The 17,848-nt window shown below is 41.8% G+C and overlaps 1 protein-coding gene across 1 annotated transcript in view; it reads left to right on the top strand.

Moving 5' to 3' along the window:
* CNTLN (centlein) overlaps positions 1 to 17,848 on the top strand; it is a 282,369-nt gene that overhangs the window by 244,923 nt on the left and 19,598 nt on the right. Inside the window, exon 23 of the mRNA XM_054986823.1 lies at positions 2,700 to 2,885. Within this exon, the coding sequence (XP_054842798.1) occupies positions 2,700 to 2,885 (186 nt within the window). The remainder of the gene's footprint in view (positions 1 to 2,699; positions 2,886 to 17,848) is intronic.

Genomic DNA, 17,848 nt, shown 5'->3' on the forward strand with positions numbered 1-17,848 from the left:
GGCATAATGCCAGGTGAGCCTGCATGTGGGATCCCTGTCAGATTGGGACAGAAAGAATTGAAGGAGATCCCAGGTATAGAGGGCTGTTTTCTGACTGGGAAGAGCAGGAAGAAGGATCGGATGGATGTGGGCATTCCCCTCTCTTCCTGGGTTCAAAAAGGATTGGGTAAGGTTCAGCGCCTGCATTTTTGTGGCTCACGGTTTGGGAAACGATAACAGTATCAGCCACTGTCCTTGGGTTTCCCATGCAACAGAAAAGGTTTGACACTGTTAGAGAAACAAAGAGTTTTACCTAACCATTTGTCTGTAGAAGATCCTGGCAGGCACAGATTTTCCCTTTTGACATCCAGGAAGGTGATGGTTGGAGTTGTAGAACCGATGAGGATGAAAAGCTGTGCAGATGGAGGGCCTTCAATGAGTAGGGAAACTGGCGAGCTCATCCCATTTCCTCCCTTGTCTGCCAGGAGAGTTTCGAGCCACAAGAGGGGGAGAGTCCCTGCCCTCACTAGAGTCTGCAACCCATTTTTTGTACAGGTTCAATGCCTCTGGATATCCCTTTTTCTGGCAATCAACATAGGCCCTTTTCGCACTTATGGTTTAAACCGCCATTTATGAGCATTCGCCCCGATCGCAGTGGCTTCGGCATTGCACCTGTTCATTTCACACTGTCCACTGCAATTTCGATTTGGTGTCTGTGCTTCATTTCAAAACCTCGGTGCAATTTTGGGCTTTTGGGGCCTTGCAATTCACGTCACACTTTTTTTTAAAAAAATTCAGCATGCGTAGTAACATTGCAATGTTGGAACCCTTCCCCCCTTTTTGCTGATTGGGCTGTCCCCTGCCCACCAGAGAGGCAATTGGCAGAGTTCTGGGGGAAAACATGTATCACTCTCATTTTTTTAAATCAAGCCAGGAAAGGGTTAAAATGCTGCCGATTAATCTCCTCCCAGGAAGCAGATGCTTGTTTCCAAAGGGCTGTGCAAAATGCTTGGGTTTTTTCCCCCTCTTTGGCAAAATCTGAAAGATGCCTGGGAGGGAGGGAAAAGCAGCCATTTAATCCTTTCCTGGCGTTTAAAGCCAGGAAGAAAGTGCAGGAACATTACAACGTTGCAACCCATTCTTGTCTTAAAAAAAAAAAGAATGTGTGTGCATGCCCTAAGGGAGGAAGGAGAAAGCAGCTATTTAACACTTTCCTTGATTTTAAAGCCAGGAAGAAAGTGCAGGAACATTACAACGTTGCAACCCATTCTTGTCTGTAAAAAAAAAAGAATGTGTGTGCATACCCTAAGGGAGGAAGGAGAAAGCAGCTATGTAACACTTTCCTTGATTTTAAAGCTAGCAGGGAATTAGCAGCAAGCTTAGGAATCATTCCTGGCTTTTGAAAAAAAATAAAACAGCATGCATACCGGGAGGAAGGAAACCAACGAAGAAGCAGCCTTATGACCCTCAGCTCGCTTTACTAAAAAAAATGGTGGACAAGGAGTTCAGAGAGCTGAAGAGGGTGGGAGTGGTTAATTCTGCACAAACCAATCAGCTCCCAGGGAAAAGGAGAGGGGGGGAGAGAAGCAAAAAGGAGGCAAAAGTGTTCACATTAGCAAAATGCGGGCCAGCTGCCAGTCGGCAGCGAACTTAAAAAAACATCGGGGTATGTCCGCAGGGGGAAAAAATCGGGGATACAGCGGACAAAAACTGGGACTGCATCCCATGACTGCTTTTAAGTGTGAAAACCTTGCAAACATGGGATGTGGAACAGGTACAAACGCACTCTAAAAACCGAGTGCGAAATGTACCATAGATTGCTAGGTGAAAGGGAACACTGGGAGTATCTGTGCCCATTAAGCTCATGATTGGTTAAATACCACATGCTTACTTTAAGGAACAAAGGCCCTAAAAGGAGAGTTCACAACTGTTTGATATCCTGCTTAAGCCCAAATGTGCATGATACTCCTCCCTTAGCTTTTTTTTTTTTTTGAGAGGGGCTTTTTGGTTATATAAGCAAAAAAAGTTCAGGAGATTGTATGTTAAAGGATAGGCATTGTTTTACTCCCCAGCCATGTTTTTGACTCAAAATCAACACTCCCATGGAATGGATTAGTAATTCTTCCCCTGCCATTCCTCTACACAGACATGCAGTTACTTGAAGCTGTATTTGGTTCATAAGTAAACTTCTGGGAAATGAAATGTGATTGTGTGTCATATCTGTTTTGTACCTTTGCTGCTTCATTTCTAGGGTATAGGGTGGGTATGAATTAGCAGCTTTTGAAAGCCTTGACTCCCCAGAGCTGTTGCTTCCCTCCTATTGACTCAGAATATATTTTATGCTACATTTTCAATTTAAAGTGTCCTATGCTACTTGTTCTACATGAATAATTAGTAATATCTATATTCTAACTCCTTGCCCCAAAGCTTTAGTATTCAGTTTTCATAGGATATCCCACCTCCTGCATTAAAAAAGACCAAGTGGTCAATTAAGAATGGCCTTCCCTAGATGGTGATAAAGTGGAGAGAAAATCCTGCTTATTCCAGGTTGCAGGCCAAGCCTTGCCTCTATACCACACAATGGGATAGTGGGCTTGCTATGAATCTGCAGAATTATGGGAGTGACTTCCATCTGGCAGTCATGATGATGATTGCCTTGTTTGTTTGCCCAAGGACGTTGTTGTGTTGTCCAATAAAGGTTCCATGCGTCTTTGTTTCAGGAGCTTAAACTCTCCAGTCTAGAAGGCAAAATGGCTGAGGCTGAATGTGCCATGATGGAACTTGAAGCAACAGCCTCCCAGCAACTCCATGGTTTGGCAAGGCAAAGTGGGCAGGCACTTGAAGTAGTGCAGAAAAAGTTGATGATGGCCAATGAAAAAGTAGAAGAGTTCGTCACTTTTGTGAAGGTTGGCTTTTTTATTAATCTTTTATTTATTTATGATTCAAGCATGCAATCCATTGTGCCCGATGTTTAAGATCCAACCTTGCTTTCAATGACATCATCATGAAGCCAGAAATTTATCACCCATCATAACATTGAGCGATAAATTTCATGTGCTACAATTTACATGTTGTTATAGGCAAGTAAATAATGAGGCTCTCCAGTGGATGGGTTCTTAATTGGCAAAGCTATATTTCTCTCTGTGTATGTGATATTTATTTAATATGATTTAATGAATTTTTTATGTGACTGCGACAGTGCTATGGACAATGTTATGAATATCATTCATATTCTCCATAAAGGTGAAAGGACTCACCTGTAGATGTCAGCCACTTGCACTATTCTTTTTATTGCTCAAATACAATCTTCTGTCAGTTGATAGAGTCATGAGCATTATTGCCTTCACCTGCCCAGATCTGTTGGCTTAAACCCTCAGGGGGCAAAGCAGCACTTCAGCCGGCTGGCATGAGCTATAGAAGTGACCATGGAATGGCTTAGCACCCAACCTGGGTCAAAGGTGGCCTCTCTGGGCCTTTAGGCCTCTGCCTCCTTTTTCTGCCTTTTTTCACAATCATGACATAGTATCTTAACTTGGGAGTTGTATATATATGTGTATACACATGGGTACAGAAAGAACACTGGACACTATAGGCAGAAGTGTTTACAACTACCTTGACAGGCATGGGGTCAAATCACAGCGGGAACAGCAGCTAGGCTGGGAGAGGTGCAGATAGAAGGAGGTCATCATAAAGTAAAGCGCTTTGTCCCATCGTAAAGTGCTTTGCTTTGTCCTGTTACAAATCTTTCATGGACTTGTGTCGCCTACATCTCTTAATATTATAGCACTTTCCAAATAAATGCCACCTCCAGATTAGCATAGCTATATATCCTCCCTCTGTTGATATAAGGTCACTGCCAAGATGTCAAGAGCTAAGGTGACTAAAAAGAAAAAGTCAGCAGGAGTGAAATTAATAAAGCCTAAATGAAATTAACACGTTTGCTGACAAGGTAACAACTTAATGACTACTTTTGGACAGTCTGTAAGGAGCACACAGTCAAGCTCATTGTTCTTAAAACCAACTGAGTAGCTTATAGAGAAAGAGAAGGAAGCATATTACCTTGTGTAGGGCAACACTGCATCTCTTTAAGGGCTCAAGGCACAAGTCTGAGCAGTTAAGATCACTTAAGCATCATTGATTTCAATGTTGCTTAAACATATATTGCTGTGTACTGGACAGTTGCATAGCTTACAAAGCTAATTAAGTGCAATACATATGTTTATTTTTCACTTTTTCTTGTATGGAGCCATTTGTCAGAAGTAGCTTCCAAAAATAAAATCTCCAAAGTTGTTACGTCAGTGAAAACACTGATTTTGAAAGACCGGTCTCACCATAGAAGGAGTTTCTCCACTTCAAAATAAACACATACACATTGGCTGTAAGTACCTACTGGCATGTCACACATGTGGAACCAGCAACCTTGTAGTATCTACTACACATTGCTGCAATATTTTGTCTCATCATAGCTGATGATGTACTTTTCCTGTATCACATAGAATGCTTCCAAGGCGAGTGCAAAATAAAGTGCAACCTAGTATGGAAATTCTCCACACAATCCAGAAGAATCATATGATAAACCATTTCACATGTTAGTTCAGCAACATAAGAGAGATATTACAATGAGCTTACTGTCAAGCTTGATCAGTGCGGTAAGAGCAACTTCTTACTGATACATTTTCATAATTTTGTGACCCAAAGCAAATGCCAAGGAATTTATTTTACAAATAAATTAGTTAGGCCTAATTGATATATGTTACTTAAAATTAGTGATTCCAATTTTGTGAAGGAGCATGTTTGAAAAAACAAACTCACCCTGCTTGCAATGCCTGTTTTCTCTTGAAAACAGCATACACCATACATTCGTAATGATTGCACTCTAAAAAGATTAGCATTTTGTTTTGCCCCTGCACATTTGGCAGCATTCGGCATGGCAGTTGGCCAGTTAATTGTTGTTGACACATACTCAGAATGTACTATATGGCTGGGCTTATGTACTCTCAAGAAATGTCTCAGAGAGTGACAGGTTATACATCATTTTAAAGCAAGTACACTTTAAGTGTACGTGGTAATGATCATGTTGGCAGAGCCTCTGGGCTTACTGGATCAAGCTACAGTTTCTAGGTGGCTGTGTGATCACTCCAGTTTAGAACAGTTGATGGTCGTGAACACACTAGACTTTGGGGGTCAGGTAAGCAAAATGAGCAAGGCTGGAATACCACAGAGACAAGCCCTGCAGCTATTACACACGCCATGCAATCCTAGGGACGCTTTCCTGGGAATAAGCCCCACTGAGTAAAATTCAATAGGATTTTCAGTAGACTTGCTTAGGATTTTCAGTAGACTTGCTTAGGCTGGGTCTCTCAGACACACACACACACACACACACACACACACACACACACACACACAAGGATCAAGAGAACCAAGGAAAGCTCCCCGCATGTAAAAAGATATTTTTTTCTGGTTGCTGAGTTGGGCAAGTAAAAGAGGAGGGCATCTATGGAAAAGCAGTGTGAGAACATGTAGGCACAAAACATTTATAATACGGTTTAGAACAATTCTGATCACTCAAAAAAAATTATTTTAAAGAGAACTGCTCTCCCTTATTGCAGTTTGAATAGCATTGTGCTCTCCCATCACTTCTTGAAACTAATAGTAAAAATAAGAAAAGATAATGATGTATCTTCATAGGCAGAACTACCGCAGATTTATCTATTTATTTATGTCATTTATAGTCCACCTTTCTCACTGAGACTCAAGGCGGATTACGTAATGTGAGATTAGTACAACCAGTATCAAGGACATTTCCATAAACAATGTCATAGGATTTTACAAAGACATAGCATTAGCAAGGATCCAATGCAGAGTTGAAGAATTGCTGAAACAGAACATAATCAGTTCTAGAACTGACATTAGATAATATGAAGCACAGGTAGTTTATATGTAGTACATATTCAGTGCAACAGATAATATGCAAGGCAACATAGTGGTGAAGTCTATGGTCCCTAACTCATTAGCAAAGCATCCGAGACCCCCTCCCTACAATACTTCCCTCCTATCTGAGTAAAAAGCCTTTTTGAATAATCCAGTTTTGCATCATTTGTGGAAAGTTAGGAGAATGGGGGCTCTCGTGACCTCCTCAGGCAGGTCATTCCACAGGGTAGGGGCCACCACAGAGAAAACCCATGTGCGGGCTGCTGTTGATTTCGTTCGTGTGCAGGCTGGCACTTGCAAGAGACCCTATTCAGATGAGCAAAGCTGACATGGAGGGACATAGGGAGGGAGGCGGTCCTGTAGGTATACTGGGCCAAAGCTGTGAGAAGCTTTGTATGTAATAACCAGTACCTTGAATTGAGCACAGTAACTGATAGCCAATGGTGTGACTGTAGGATGGGAGTAATGTTCATACTCCTCCTTGCTCCTGCTTAGATGAGAGTCCAAAGTATAGTGCATTACAATAGTCAAGTTTTGATGTTACCATAGCATGGTTCCAGTGAGCAGGTCGGCCATGTCGACATAAGAAGCCATCTTCCAGGCTACAGTGAGATTGTAGTAAGCATTTTTTGTGGCTGCCTTAACTTGTTTTTCTAGTAGTAGCGCTGGAAGCAGTATAACCCTTAGGCTTTTAACCAAGTCTGCAAGGGTCAGATGAACTCCATCGAAAGTGGGGAGTACGATGTCTTTCAAGATCTCTGCTTTCCCAACAAGCATCACTTCAGTCTTGTCTTGGTTCAATTTCAATTTGTTATTTTTCAGCTATTTCACCACGGCTTTCAGGCAGCGATGTAAGATTTTAAATGCATCTTGTGGGGTCCTGGATAGTGAGATAGAGAATTGGGTGTCATCTGCATATTGATGACATCCCCACTCCATAGCTGCAAATGAGTTCTAAAGGTTTTATGTAGAGGTTGAATAACATGGGAGATAAGACTGGAAGAAGCCAACGTATATTCTGCTGGCAACTGTGAAGAATGCCTTTTTCTACATAACCATAGTTTGAGAATATGATAATCTTATTTAAAATGTACGTGGTTGCAAACTTCATGTTTTAAACATTTCAATATGTATTTCAAAGAATAATGTTGGTGTAACTGTTCACTATCAGGTACAGTAGACTGAACTGCATGAAAATAAAGATGCAGTCCAAAAGTCAAATATTGATGATGAACAGAGCAGCCATTATTGACTAAGTTACTAAATATTTATGCAAGAGAAGTCCTCTGACACCTCTTTTTTCACAATGTGATACTGAAAAGATCGGCTGAAAATCTTCCTCATGTTTCATTGACATTGTATACTTCACAAAGTAAATCATGTTAAATTGCTATTTGCACATTTTGGGCTAAAGCCATACATAGACTTAGTAGTAGTCCCATAAGACAGAACCTCTGGGCTCCTCCTGCTTGGTCAGCCTCTTTCTTAGATGCAGGGGTGGTCTCATCTCTAGGCAACTGCCAATTTTTCCTTCCTTGCTTTCTCTTCCTTTTCCACTTGGAGATGTGTCTTCCTTAGCTTGGCATCGCTGCATAGTCAAGTAAATTACTTTGGAGCTCTTCACACCTTACAAGTTTTAGGAGTACACCTTTCATAAATGATTGTCTGAAATCTACCCAGTGTGGCTTCTTCAATCCTTTATAGCAGTATATGCACAAAATTATATATATATTTCCCTGCTCTAGCATAATTTTATATCTTTATTTTCTTGCCCTTTTGATAATGCTTCTGTGTGGTATAGTGGTTAGAGTGTCAGGCTAAGATCTGGGAGACCCGGGTTTGGATTCCAGCTCTGCCATTGAAGCTTGCTGGGTGACTGTGGGCTGGTCACATACTCTCAGCCTAACCTACTTCGCAGGGTTGTTGTGAGGAAAAAATGGAGGATAGAAGAATGATATAAGCCACTTTGGTCCCAGTTGGGGAGAAAGTAAATAAATGAAGTAAATAAATACAATGTGCCCAAATTGTTTGCTTTTTAACCACCACCCCGACCACGTTATTAGCTACAACGATGTCCATACTGCTTTTAGCTTCTCTGTGTGACTGATCTGCTCCTTAACTTCCTGATTCCATTATACTCAAATATCATGTTTTTGTTATTTAAAAAAAAGGAATTTTTGTTTTAGATGTATGGAAACTTGGAATACTTGTCAACTGTGCTCTCACCAGGTGACACAGTTGGGAAATTCTAAAAAACATCAAGCTAAAATGGAACAGCCATTTTTGAAATAAGAATACAGTGACATTCTTTTATCACTATTATTACAATAATAGTTTTAGTATTTTGGTCTTTGTTTGTTAACGTGGGATCAGGCTTAAGGCTATGGCCAAAAGAGCTGTACCAGGAAAGGAAATAAAAACACTGAAGCATAACAACAAAAACTTTGTTAATGTGGCATCCATGGGTAATTGGGGAAGCCGACTCACCCAATATACCTATTACAGAGTTTTTACAATCTAGCAGCGCTAAGTAATTGGCAGCCTTGGGCGGACTCAGCCAGGAATCACTGCCTGCTGTGCAGTGCTGCGTGTCATTGCTTGCTCAGCAGCAGCGCAAACAGGCAATGTCAGTTTCTGCAAGTCCTCCCTCCCTGTCCCTTCTCCACCTGCTCTTATGCAAGAACAAGCAGCCCAGGAGGGAGCATTTCTCAGCTGGCCACCCAGCCACGGGCATTGTTGGTTCAGCAAGCTGGCAGTGTCCATGGTCCTGAAGCACTTCCTGCCCCTCCTTTGCCCTTTCTCATGTGAGAACAAGCAGAGAGTTAGGGAGCGCTACTCAACCATTGGTGCCACCCCTTCAAGCTGCAGCACAGTGGATGTGGTTCATGGCTGAGAACTGCTCCCTACTCTTCCTCCGCCTTCTTCTTGGCTGACTGCTGACCCAGGGCATCACTCACATGGCAGCAGCACAGCCCAGTGGTGCTGATGTTCAGGACCCAGAGCCTGCTCATTCATCTTATGATTTTGCTTGAAAGGCAGCAGTGGAACAGGCTAAATTCCAGCATGTTGGTTAACCTAGTTGGCCAGGCACCAGGTAACACATTTTATCCAATGGGGACCTAAAGCAGCTTACATCAGCTCTTTCCCATTTTAACTCCACAACAGCTCTATGAGATAGGTTAGACTGAGAATGTGTGATTGACCCAAGGTCACCCAGCAAGCTTCCATGGCAGAGCAGGGGTTAAACCTGAGCATCCTAGATCCTGGTTTGACACTCTAATCAGTACAGCACCCTGGTTCTGCCATATTATTTGCTCATTTTGCAGTTGATAGCAAGTTTGCCAGTTTGTGGATGTCCATAACATGGGAAGACAGTAGAAGGCTGTGTTCTGAATGAAAATGCTCTTAAATTATTTGCAAATGCTTTCTGCTCACTTCGTCTAGTAAAGATTTTCTAGTAGAGGTGAGCATGTTTTCTATACATTTGGGGGGAAATCCTTTTTTTTTTAACAAAAACAATTTGCCAACTATTTTCTACTCATCAGACTTCCTTTGGTGGCAGGGCCCAGTACCAAGGCTTTTATTAAGAAACAGCCACAGTTGATGGTTCAGAGAAGAAATTGGTGATTAAATTAATTCTCCATCAGGATCACTCTTCAGATGGGATTTAGGCAAATTGAATCAGAGGTCTGGATGATGACAGTGAATATCCATTAAACTGTAAACAGAATAATAGGCTCTTTGTATTTTAATGAATGGAGTGAATGGCTGAGTTCTCACTCTTTAGGGCGAGCGTATGGTAAGTGATGTGTAGAATATACTAGGAGCTGTCTATAAAGTGTTGGACAGGGTCTGGATCACTAAAGACAAAGCACAGAAACCTCTGCTATTCTGTAAATTACACTTTACTAATGATAGTAAATTCCCTTGAGGTTTTTTTTTTTAAACTGTGATGTATATTTATTAAGGTGCTGAAAATCTTTCAGCCTGTATTGAAATTTAAAAATTTGTTTTAAATTATTAAGCCATGGAAGCCAAATAGCAACAGGAAACACATTTTTAGCAGCTATTCATATAATCTTCATAGGTCATGTACCTTTAGACCGGACTCCTATATTGCTTTTGCTATAAGACAACAACATTGTAAGCTGATCCAGAACTAGCATTATTTGCTCTGGCATCTTTTCATAAGATGATTGCAGTTTTCTCAGAATATGATAATCCTTTCCAAATTGCATGGGCAAGGAGGCAAACGCACAGAATAACATCCATCACATTCCCTTACTTTATTTGCTGTATGTACAACCAACTGTCCACCTGTATTTTGACAGGGAGAGGGGAACATGTGGGCTTCACTTGAAGGATAAGCTCCTTCCACTGAGGGGAAGAGAGAAAAGGTGTTAGGGGTTTGTTATACAGTTCAGGGCTGTTGAAACACCAACATATCTCAATTTTTAAATAGAAATGACAATATTACTTGGTGTAAATACAATTGTCATAATGTGGTAGTGTTGAAAGAAACTAGATATGAACAGACTAGTTACTTGCAAGTAGTGGAAGTTGTTTGGAAACATTTTGCTTATTCAGATTATTGGCGCCATTTACCTTTTTGTGACAATTTGCTACTACCTGTTGCTGCTTATTACTGTCTAATTGGACCTCCATCTTGGAATATTTGACCAAAGATAAACGTATGAGAAATATGACACCTCATAATGATAAATCTGAGTTTACTGTCAGCCACAAAAATTATCAGCATTAACCTCATAACTAGTTTCAACAAGGAGGATGTGTGAGTATGTGTGTATTCTGTTGCGTATTATGCCTATATCCAATGCATGTCACTTTGTCATACTTTCCCATTTGTAGTACTCAGATTTAGTACTCATGTATGCATATTGTTTGCTCATACCATTTGCGTACCAGTCTTACACACAAATGTACAAAATACCATAGAATCAAAGATGATAATGTTACTTCCTGCTGTTCAGGCAAGCAGCCCCAACTGTCTCTGAGTCTTGTATACTGACCATTCTCTTTTAAACCTCTAACGAATTAGATGCATATTCAGTAACACCTCAGAAAATGAGTCAATGGCTAAGAAAGTTTCATGAGTTATACTGAAACCAGTATATAAAGTTAAAACTGTAGCCTGCGTTTATCTTAGCCTTTTGTTGAGTTTATCTGTTTTTTCAACTAAATTAGCTTTTTTTAATTTGGAATTCTCCTATGCTTTAATTTGATATCGTATCCATCGCTCCTCAACCATGGTAAGTGATCTGAAACCCGTGTGACTTTGAGCAGAACCACAAGTGACAAAAGGCACAGATTGGACACTTGTCAGCTTCCCTCAAGTTTTGATGGGAAATGTAGGCATCCTAGTCTTGAAGCTTGGCTCTCTGACTGCTGTCCAATGGACTTTTCAACTGTCACTTGTCCAACATTCCGCCAAGCTGCCTACATTTCCCATCAAAACTTGAGGGAAGCTGACAAGTGTCCAATCTGTGCCTTTTGTCACTTGTGGTTCTGCTCTTTGTTTTAAAAAATAAAAACGAGGGTGTAACCATCCTTTCCAAGAATTGCTTTTTTATTTACAAGTCTTTATTTTTAAAGGTTAAGCAGCATTGAGGGAACCCTTGCTATGGTTTTGGGACTGAAACTGCCTTGATCTCCTTGAGGGGCAGGAGAGAGAGAAATGGGATCCTCTGAACAAACTATTGGAGGTTGTAATGAGCTGCATGAGGACCAATAAACTGAAGCTTATTCCACACTAAGGTATTGTTGGTAAAGAATGCAACCAGTCAGAGGTTAAGAAGTCGACCTTAATGGATGGTGTTGTACATTTCCATGAATGATCAAATTCTCAGCTTGGACACGTTATTAGATCTGTGCCTACAAAAGGAGTCTTAGGACAAAGCAGCTGAACCATCAAGTTCAGCTTTTTGTTAAAAGTGAGGTTTAGTCACCCTGAATGGATCCAGATTAGAAAAAATGTCTGTAATGTACTTGTTGAGGATTGGAGGTACCCCTAATTCCCATTTGAGCAGAGCTGAGCCACTGGGGGCAGCCAGTCGCCCCAATAAGTGGTGGTATTTTGACCATGGCAAGAGCTTTGTTGGCTATTCAGCCGGAGCCAACAACGCAGATATGGCCCAGCAGAACAACAGGGATCAGGAGGGCACTTATGGGTCAAAACAGAGAATGAAAGGGGTTAAGATAGGGAAGTATGAGGCTAGAAGTACCAATCAATCAGCTCTCCATTTCTCGGGGGAAGGCCCACCCTCACTGGAGAGACAGGAAGCTGTGGGTACATCTGTCTCCTGTTCAAACTAGCCTTTAAAAGTAGGGGAGGGGTTGATGAGGATGGACCACTCTTTGTTCTAGACAGTAAAGGAGTCAGCCATGGGAAAGGAGGAAGATGGGGTGAGCCTTGAACCTTTAAAAAAAAACAGTAAGCAGCCTGCTGTATAGGGCATTGGGCTATTGGAAGGTAGTCTGAGTGTGGAAACTGACACGGCTGCCTTTGAAATAGAGATGGGCACTAACTGGGAAAAATCCGAACCATGCAGTTTGTAGTTTGTCACATTTCACAAACCACAAACTTTCACAAACTTGCCCCACTTCATGAACTGGTTCATTTGGTTCGTGAAAACATCACTTTCAGGGCAGCAGTAGGTCTGCAGAATAGGGCTTTGTGCTTCCGGTTTCCCCCTTTTAAATGCGTGGCAAGAAAAGTGTTGCTGCTTTCAAATCTCTGCTGCTTTTTTCAGCTGAGGGGAGGGGCATCCTCCTCCTATCAACTGAGGTCCTTTTCACACGGAGACTTTAAAGGGTTTCAATATCAGTTCTGCTTCCCATGTTTGCAGGAGTTTGCTTATTCCCTACTGGCTTTAAAAGCCAGGAAAGGGTTAAATGGCTGGTTTTTCCCTTCCTCCTTTGAGGTATGCACACTTTTATTTTTCAAAAGAAAGAAAGGGTTGTAACATTGCAACATTGTAATGTCACTGCACATTCCTCCTGGCTTTAAAAGCCAGAAAAGGATTAAATGGCTCCTTTTCCCTCTATCCCAGGCATATTTCAGGCTTTGAAAAAGAGAGAAAAACCAAGCGTTTTGCACAGCCCTTTAGAAACAAAGTAGCAGGGAAGCTGGGAAGCTGGAAGAGGATGAAGCAGCAGCTTCCCTGCCACTTTGTTTCCAAATGACGAAAAGTGTTGCTGCTTTCAAACACTGCCTATCAGCTGAAAAGCTGCTGGGTGAACACCTCTACTGCAGAAAGCCCATCTCTGGTTGCCTAGGAAATTAATTGATGGTGCCAGGCTGTCTGCAGTGACAAAACGAAAAACAAACTGGCATGAAGTTCATTGTGGTTTGTCAGAAATGGGCTCCAAAGAACCACCAGTTCATGAACCTCGAACCGGCCTGTTTCATGACAAACCGGTTTGTATTTTGGTTTGTGCCCATCTCTACTTTGAAGATGGTTCAGAAATTTTAGATGGCTTAGAATGTGACAGCAAGATTTTTGACTGGTAGGTTATAGAGAATATACCTTGCTGGTCTCGCTGCTTGTTTGCTCTTGGCTACAATTCAAGGTGCTATTGTCGGAGGCTTTCATGGCCGGAGAACGATGGTTGTTGTGGATTTTCTGGGCTGTATAGCCATGGTCTTGGCATTGTAGTTCCTCTCAGAGATCTCTGTCTTTTGGTGCTACACCTCTGAAGATGCCACCCACAGCTGCTGGCGAAACGTCAGGAACTACAATGCCAAGACCACGGCTATACAGCCCGGAAAACCCACAACAACCATCACAATTCAAGGTGCTGTTTGTTACCTTTAAAGCCCTAAAGTTTAAGACGAGGATATTAGGACTACTTACTTACTCCTCATCAAACTTGTTCCTAATGTTATACAGAGGTACTGTTTTTCTGCCTATATATGTAGAAACAGAATCTTCTCTGTGGTGACACCTCAGTTTGGTAGTTCCCTCAGTTCAGTAGTTCCTTCCCCACATTGGTTCATCTTGTGGCAGGCTTTAGGCACCAGCAGGAAACTTTATTTTCCCAAAGCTTCTGTAAGTTCTTGTTGGTGTTTTAACTTATTCTGTGGCCTTTTGTTTTACTGCTTTTATGGTATGAGACACTGATGCATTATCTGCTACTGTTGTTTATAGGAAAACAATGCTAATTGTGCTGTTAATTTGGGCTTTTTATGTTAGGCTTTTAACTGTGTTCTTGGTTTATATTATTAAAAATAAGAACCTGCCCTGGGTGTTTTTTAGTGGGGAATGCAGATGGCAAATACTGTAAATGAAGAAAAAGTATATTGACTCACCCACTGTGGAGACCTGCACATTTTGGGTCAGTCTAGCGCAAGCAGTACAGAAATATATGCAAATCATTAGTTGGGCACAAAGGGCTTCCTCCCCTGTGCCCTGACACCCACCCCAGTGGCAGGCAAGGGACCCACTCCATTGTTTTCAAGGACCAGACTGGCAGCAAAAGTGCCACCCACTCACAAACCCCCTGATCTGAGGCACACACACCCTTCCCCCAGAAAAAGTAAAAGCAGCAAGGCAAAGGGTCCAAAAAGACCTAGATCACAGATCCTGACCCCACAAATGAACCCATAGATCCTAACACTCAGGACCATCCCCCAGGGCCAGGAGACGAGGTAGCAAAAAGACATGCCTGCTGTAACTCTGATGTCACCATCAGCCACATGGGGGAGGCCAAAGATTATCACACAGATCAGTGTGGCTCAGTGGAAAGACACTGGGATAGCATGGCTGGGGCTCCTGGTTCAAGCCACACATGGGCAGAAGAGAGAGGCAAGTTAAAGCCCTGGATCTGACTTCTCTCTCCATCTCCCCAAAGAGCAGAAGGGGGAGCAGGATGTCCTAGCCAGTAGGACACTCCAGAGGTCCATCTTTTGGCCAAGAGATGATTCCACAACTCCCCCTATGCTACAACCATGGCAGCAGTGCCCCAACATCGACCTTAGATTCCCCTTTTGTGCTAACAATTGACATGGCTTGTCAGACACCAACAATGCTATGGTGTCTGACCATAGATCTTCCCTTTCTCAGAGCAGCCACACACTGTCTTGGGCAGTTGGACTATTCCTCTGCTTACCCAAATAGTTAAGGCAATGTGCAAATGGGTCCCAACTGAGGGGACCAATTTCAACCTACATCAGGACTGTTAGAGTGTCCTGTGCCACAGACAGAATCCTTCTTGAAAAGAGATTGTGTATAATCACCATGCTTATGACAGTCCCATCATTCCAGCCCTGATTGCAGCATCATATAAGAGTTGTGCAATGGATTACAGAAAATAAGAATAATTACCAGTGGTACTGCGCTGGACTCTTGGTTTTATGTCTTGTTCAAATTGCCCTTATTGTTCATCTGTAACCCGGGAGGGGGGAGGGAGACACCAGTGCTACTTATACAAACATTCTACTCTACAACACAGACAGTTTTAGCTGTTAGATCTGTCCTCTAAGCACCAAACAAGACTAACAGTGAAATCCTAAGCAGAGTTATTCCAGTCTAAGCCTGTTGATTTCAGTGGGCTTAGGCTGGAATAACTCTACTTAGGATTTCATTGTAAATTTTCTTAATTTATTGGTTGCCTGTAGATCAAACCTCAGACTGACAAAGTTGAACAAAATGTTAGCACTGAATTTAGCTAATACTCAAAATGTTTCAAATCAAGTCGATGAACCTGACCTTTATTTTTTAGGTCTTTGAGGAAATGTAAGCTTTTTGATTGCTTTAAGGAAAGTTCCATAGAAACAGGTCCTGCCAAAAAATAAGACAAAAAACACCTTTTAAAGAGTTTATAAAGACTTTTTAAAAGGTGAGTTTTGTCTTACTTTTTGGCAAGACTTTTTAAAAAAATTGTAAAGACAACTTATACTGTTTTAAAGTTGCACTGGCATAAGCAAAGATTTGTCTCTATAAACACTGATTTTCCAGAACAAATTTGTATGACCATTAGGAAGACTGGGATTCAAAGCCAGTCCACCGTGAGGATTCACAGCTCTATTGCATTTAAAAGGGCTGTAGTGGCGAGTTCAGATAGGGACCATGGTGGGGGTGGGGGAGAGGCTCCTGTCTCCCCTCATACCATTTTTGCAAGCCAAAACAGCATCTGGGGGCATTAGTTGCCCCATCAAGGGGGCTCCTCGTGTAGTCCCCCCAATGGAGCACATATCCCCCAGTACTATTTCAGCTTACAAAAATGGCAGGAGAAGGTAGGAGCCCCTCCTCTTCCCCTGCCACAGCCCTGATACTAATTGGGCCCCACAGCACTTTTAAATGGGGAAGACAGGAGGTGGTGTCGCCACTTGTCATTATTCAGAATAACCTCTATCTCTGACAGTTCACTGACATTGCATATGGATTGACCTTTGTTATAAGAAATTAAATGGGCCCATGTAATAGGTGTGTACATGTCAAAAGCACAAATCCACTATCATTTAACGACCATTTGTTGATAATCTTATCATAATTGTGATTATATGGCACTACAGAGATTTCTTAAAATTCACTGCTCATGCACACTCCCTCTGAAATCTGAAACAGTGGTGCTCCTTTTTTCACAGTGATTTGCAGCTTCCCCTGGTTCCCTTACATAGTTCTCACATGAGTCATTTCTTCTGCTGTGATCAGCACAGCAGCAGTGTGGCCTGTGCTGTGTATTTCCAGCTGCTATTACTGCCCTTGTTCTTTTCATTCCTTTCTTCAGCCTTCTACCTTGGCTGCAACAGATTACAAGATCATTATTTTGTCTTTGCATTTATTTATGAGGTTTAACCCAGCCTGAAGTTGGAATTTGATGCACTTTTTAAAAGTATTACATGTGCCAGTAGTGTCTAAGTAACAGGAATTTTGCTACTGTGCATAACTCGGAAGCTGCCTGAGAACACTTGAGTTCCTTAATCCTTCAGTTTGTTTCCTTTTTTACATACTAAAACATTCTTATTTCTCCTTGCTCCTTATGTTTCATCATTATCCACCTACTTGTTCTTTAATCAGGCTTTGGGTCTCATTTTCTGCCAGTACTAATCTGTTGTTTTCAGATGACAGATAATACTTTGTTTTGATCATGCCTGAATGCTAGTTTGTTAAAAGTGATTGAATTATATCAGGTGCGATTTCTAGATAAACTTACGCAGAGATCTTTTGTTGATAATGTGGTTCTTTCTTTTTCCATCATACCAGAATGAGCTAGCAGCGCTGGGGGGAAACTGATCATTCCCTACTCAGCATTGAACTTATTAGCTTCTTAAGAAGGATTGGGTTGGTAGGTTTTCACAAGGGGAATTCTATCTTCTGTAGTACTCTAGTGGGAAAATAGATCACAAGCCTCTAAAATGTATGTGAGCCTCCGCTGTAAAGACTTCAAGCTCTTTGCCATTTAATTATTTGTTACCAAAATTAAAAACATATACAACAAGGCGATGTTTCCCCCGTGGCATTGAAGGTAGGGGTGCACAAGGGATGATTTTACAGTTATCATGAGAATCCAACACAGGGGGAAACAACCACCACCAACAACAAAACAGTGGAGTATGCATTATTAAAGTCCTGCTTGACAATTAGTCATTTGGGCTATGATCCAATGTGCTGTTAGAGGCGCTTAAGAACAATTGAAATCGATGTGCTGGGTTGCAGTATTGCAGTCCACTGCTATAGAGCATTAAGCAGTATTTGTGGAATAGCAAGTAGGGGCTTCCTCTGCTGCTGCTACCTCCAGAAACTATGTCTAGTAAGGAAAAGATAGTTGCATATCTCTGTGCCCCTGGAAAGTAAATCTCTCCAGTTCCTTCCTTCCAGTGGAGGCGATCAAGTTTACTTTGAGTGGGATGGATCTGATGAGCCAAGAATGCTAGAGCATGTTGAAAAGGGTAACTGCATTCGACTGTACCTCC

Source organism: Eublepharis macularius, chromosome 8 (assembly GCF_028583425.1).
Source record: "Eublepharis macularius isolate TG4126 chromosome 8, MPM_Emac_v1.0, whole genome shotgun sequence".
In the NCBI taxonomy this organism is placed as follows: domain Eukaryota; kingdom Metazoa; phylum Chordata; class Lepidosauria; order Squamata; family Eublepharidae; genus Eublepharis; species Eublepharis macularius.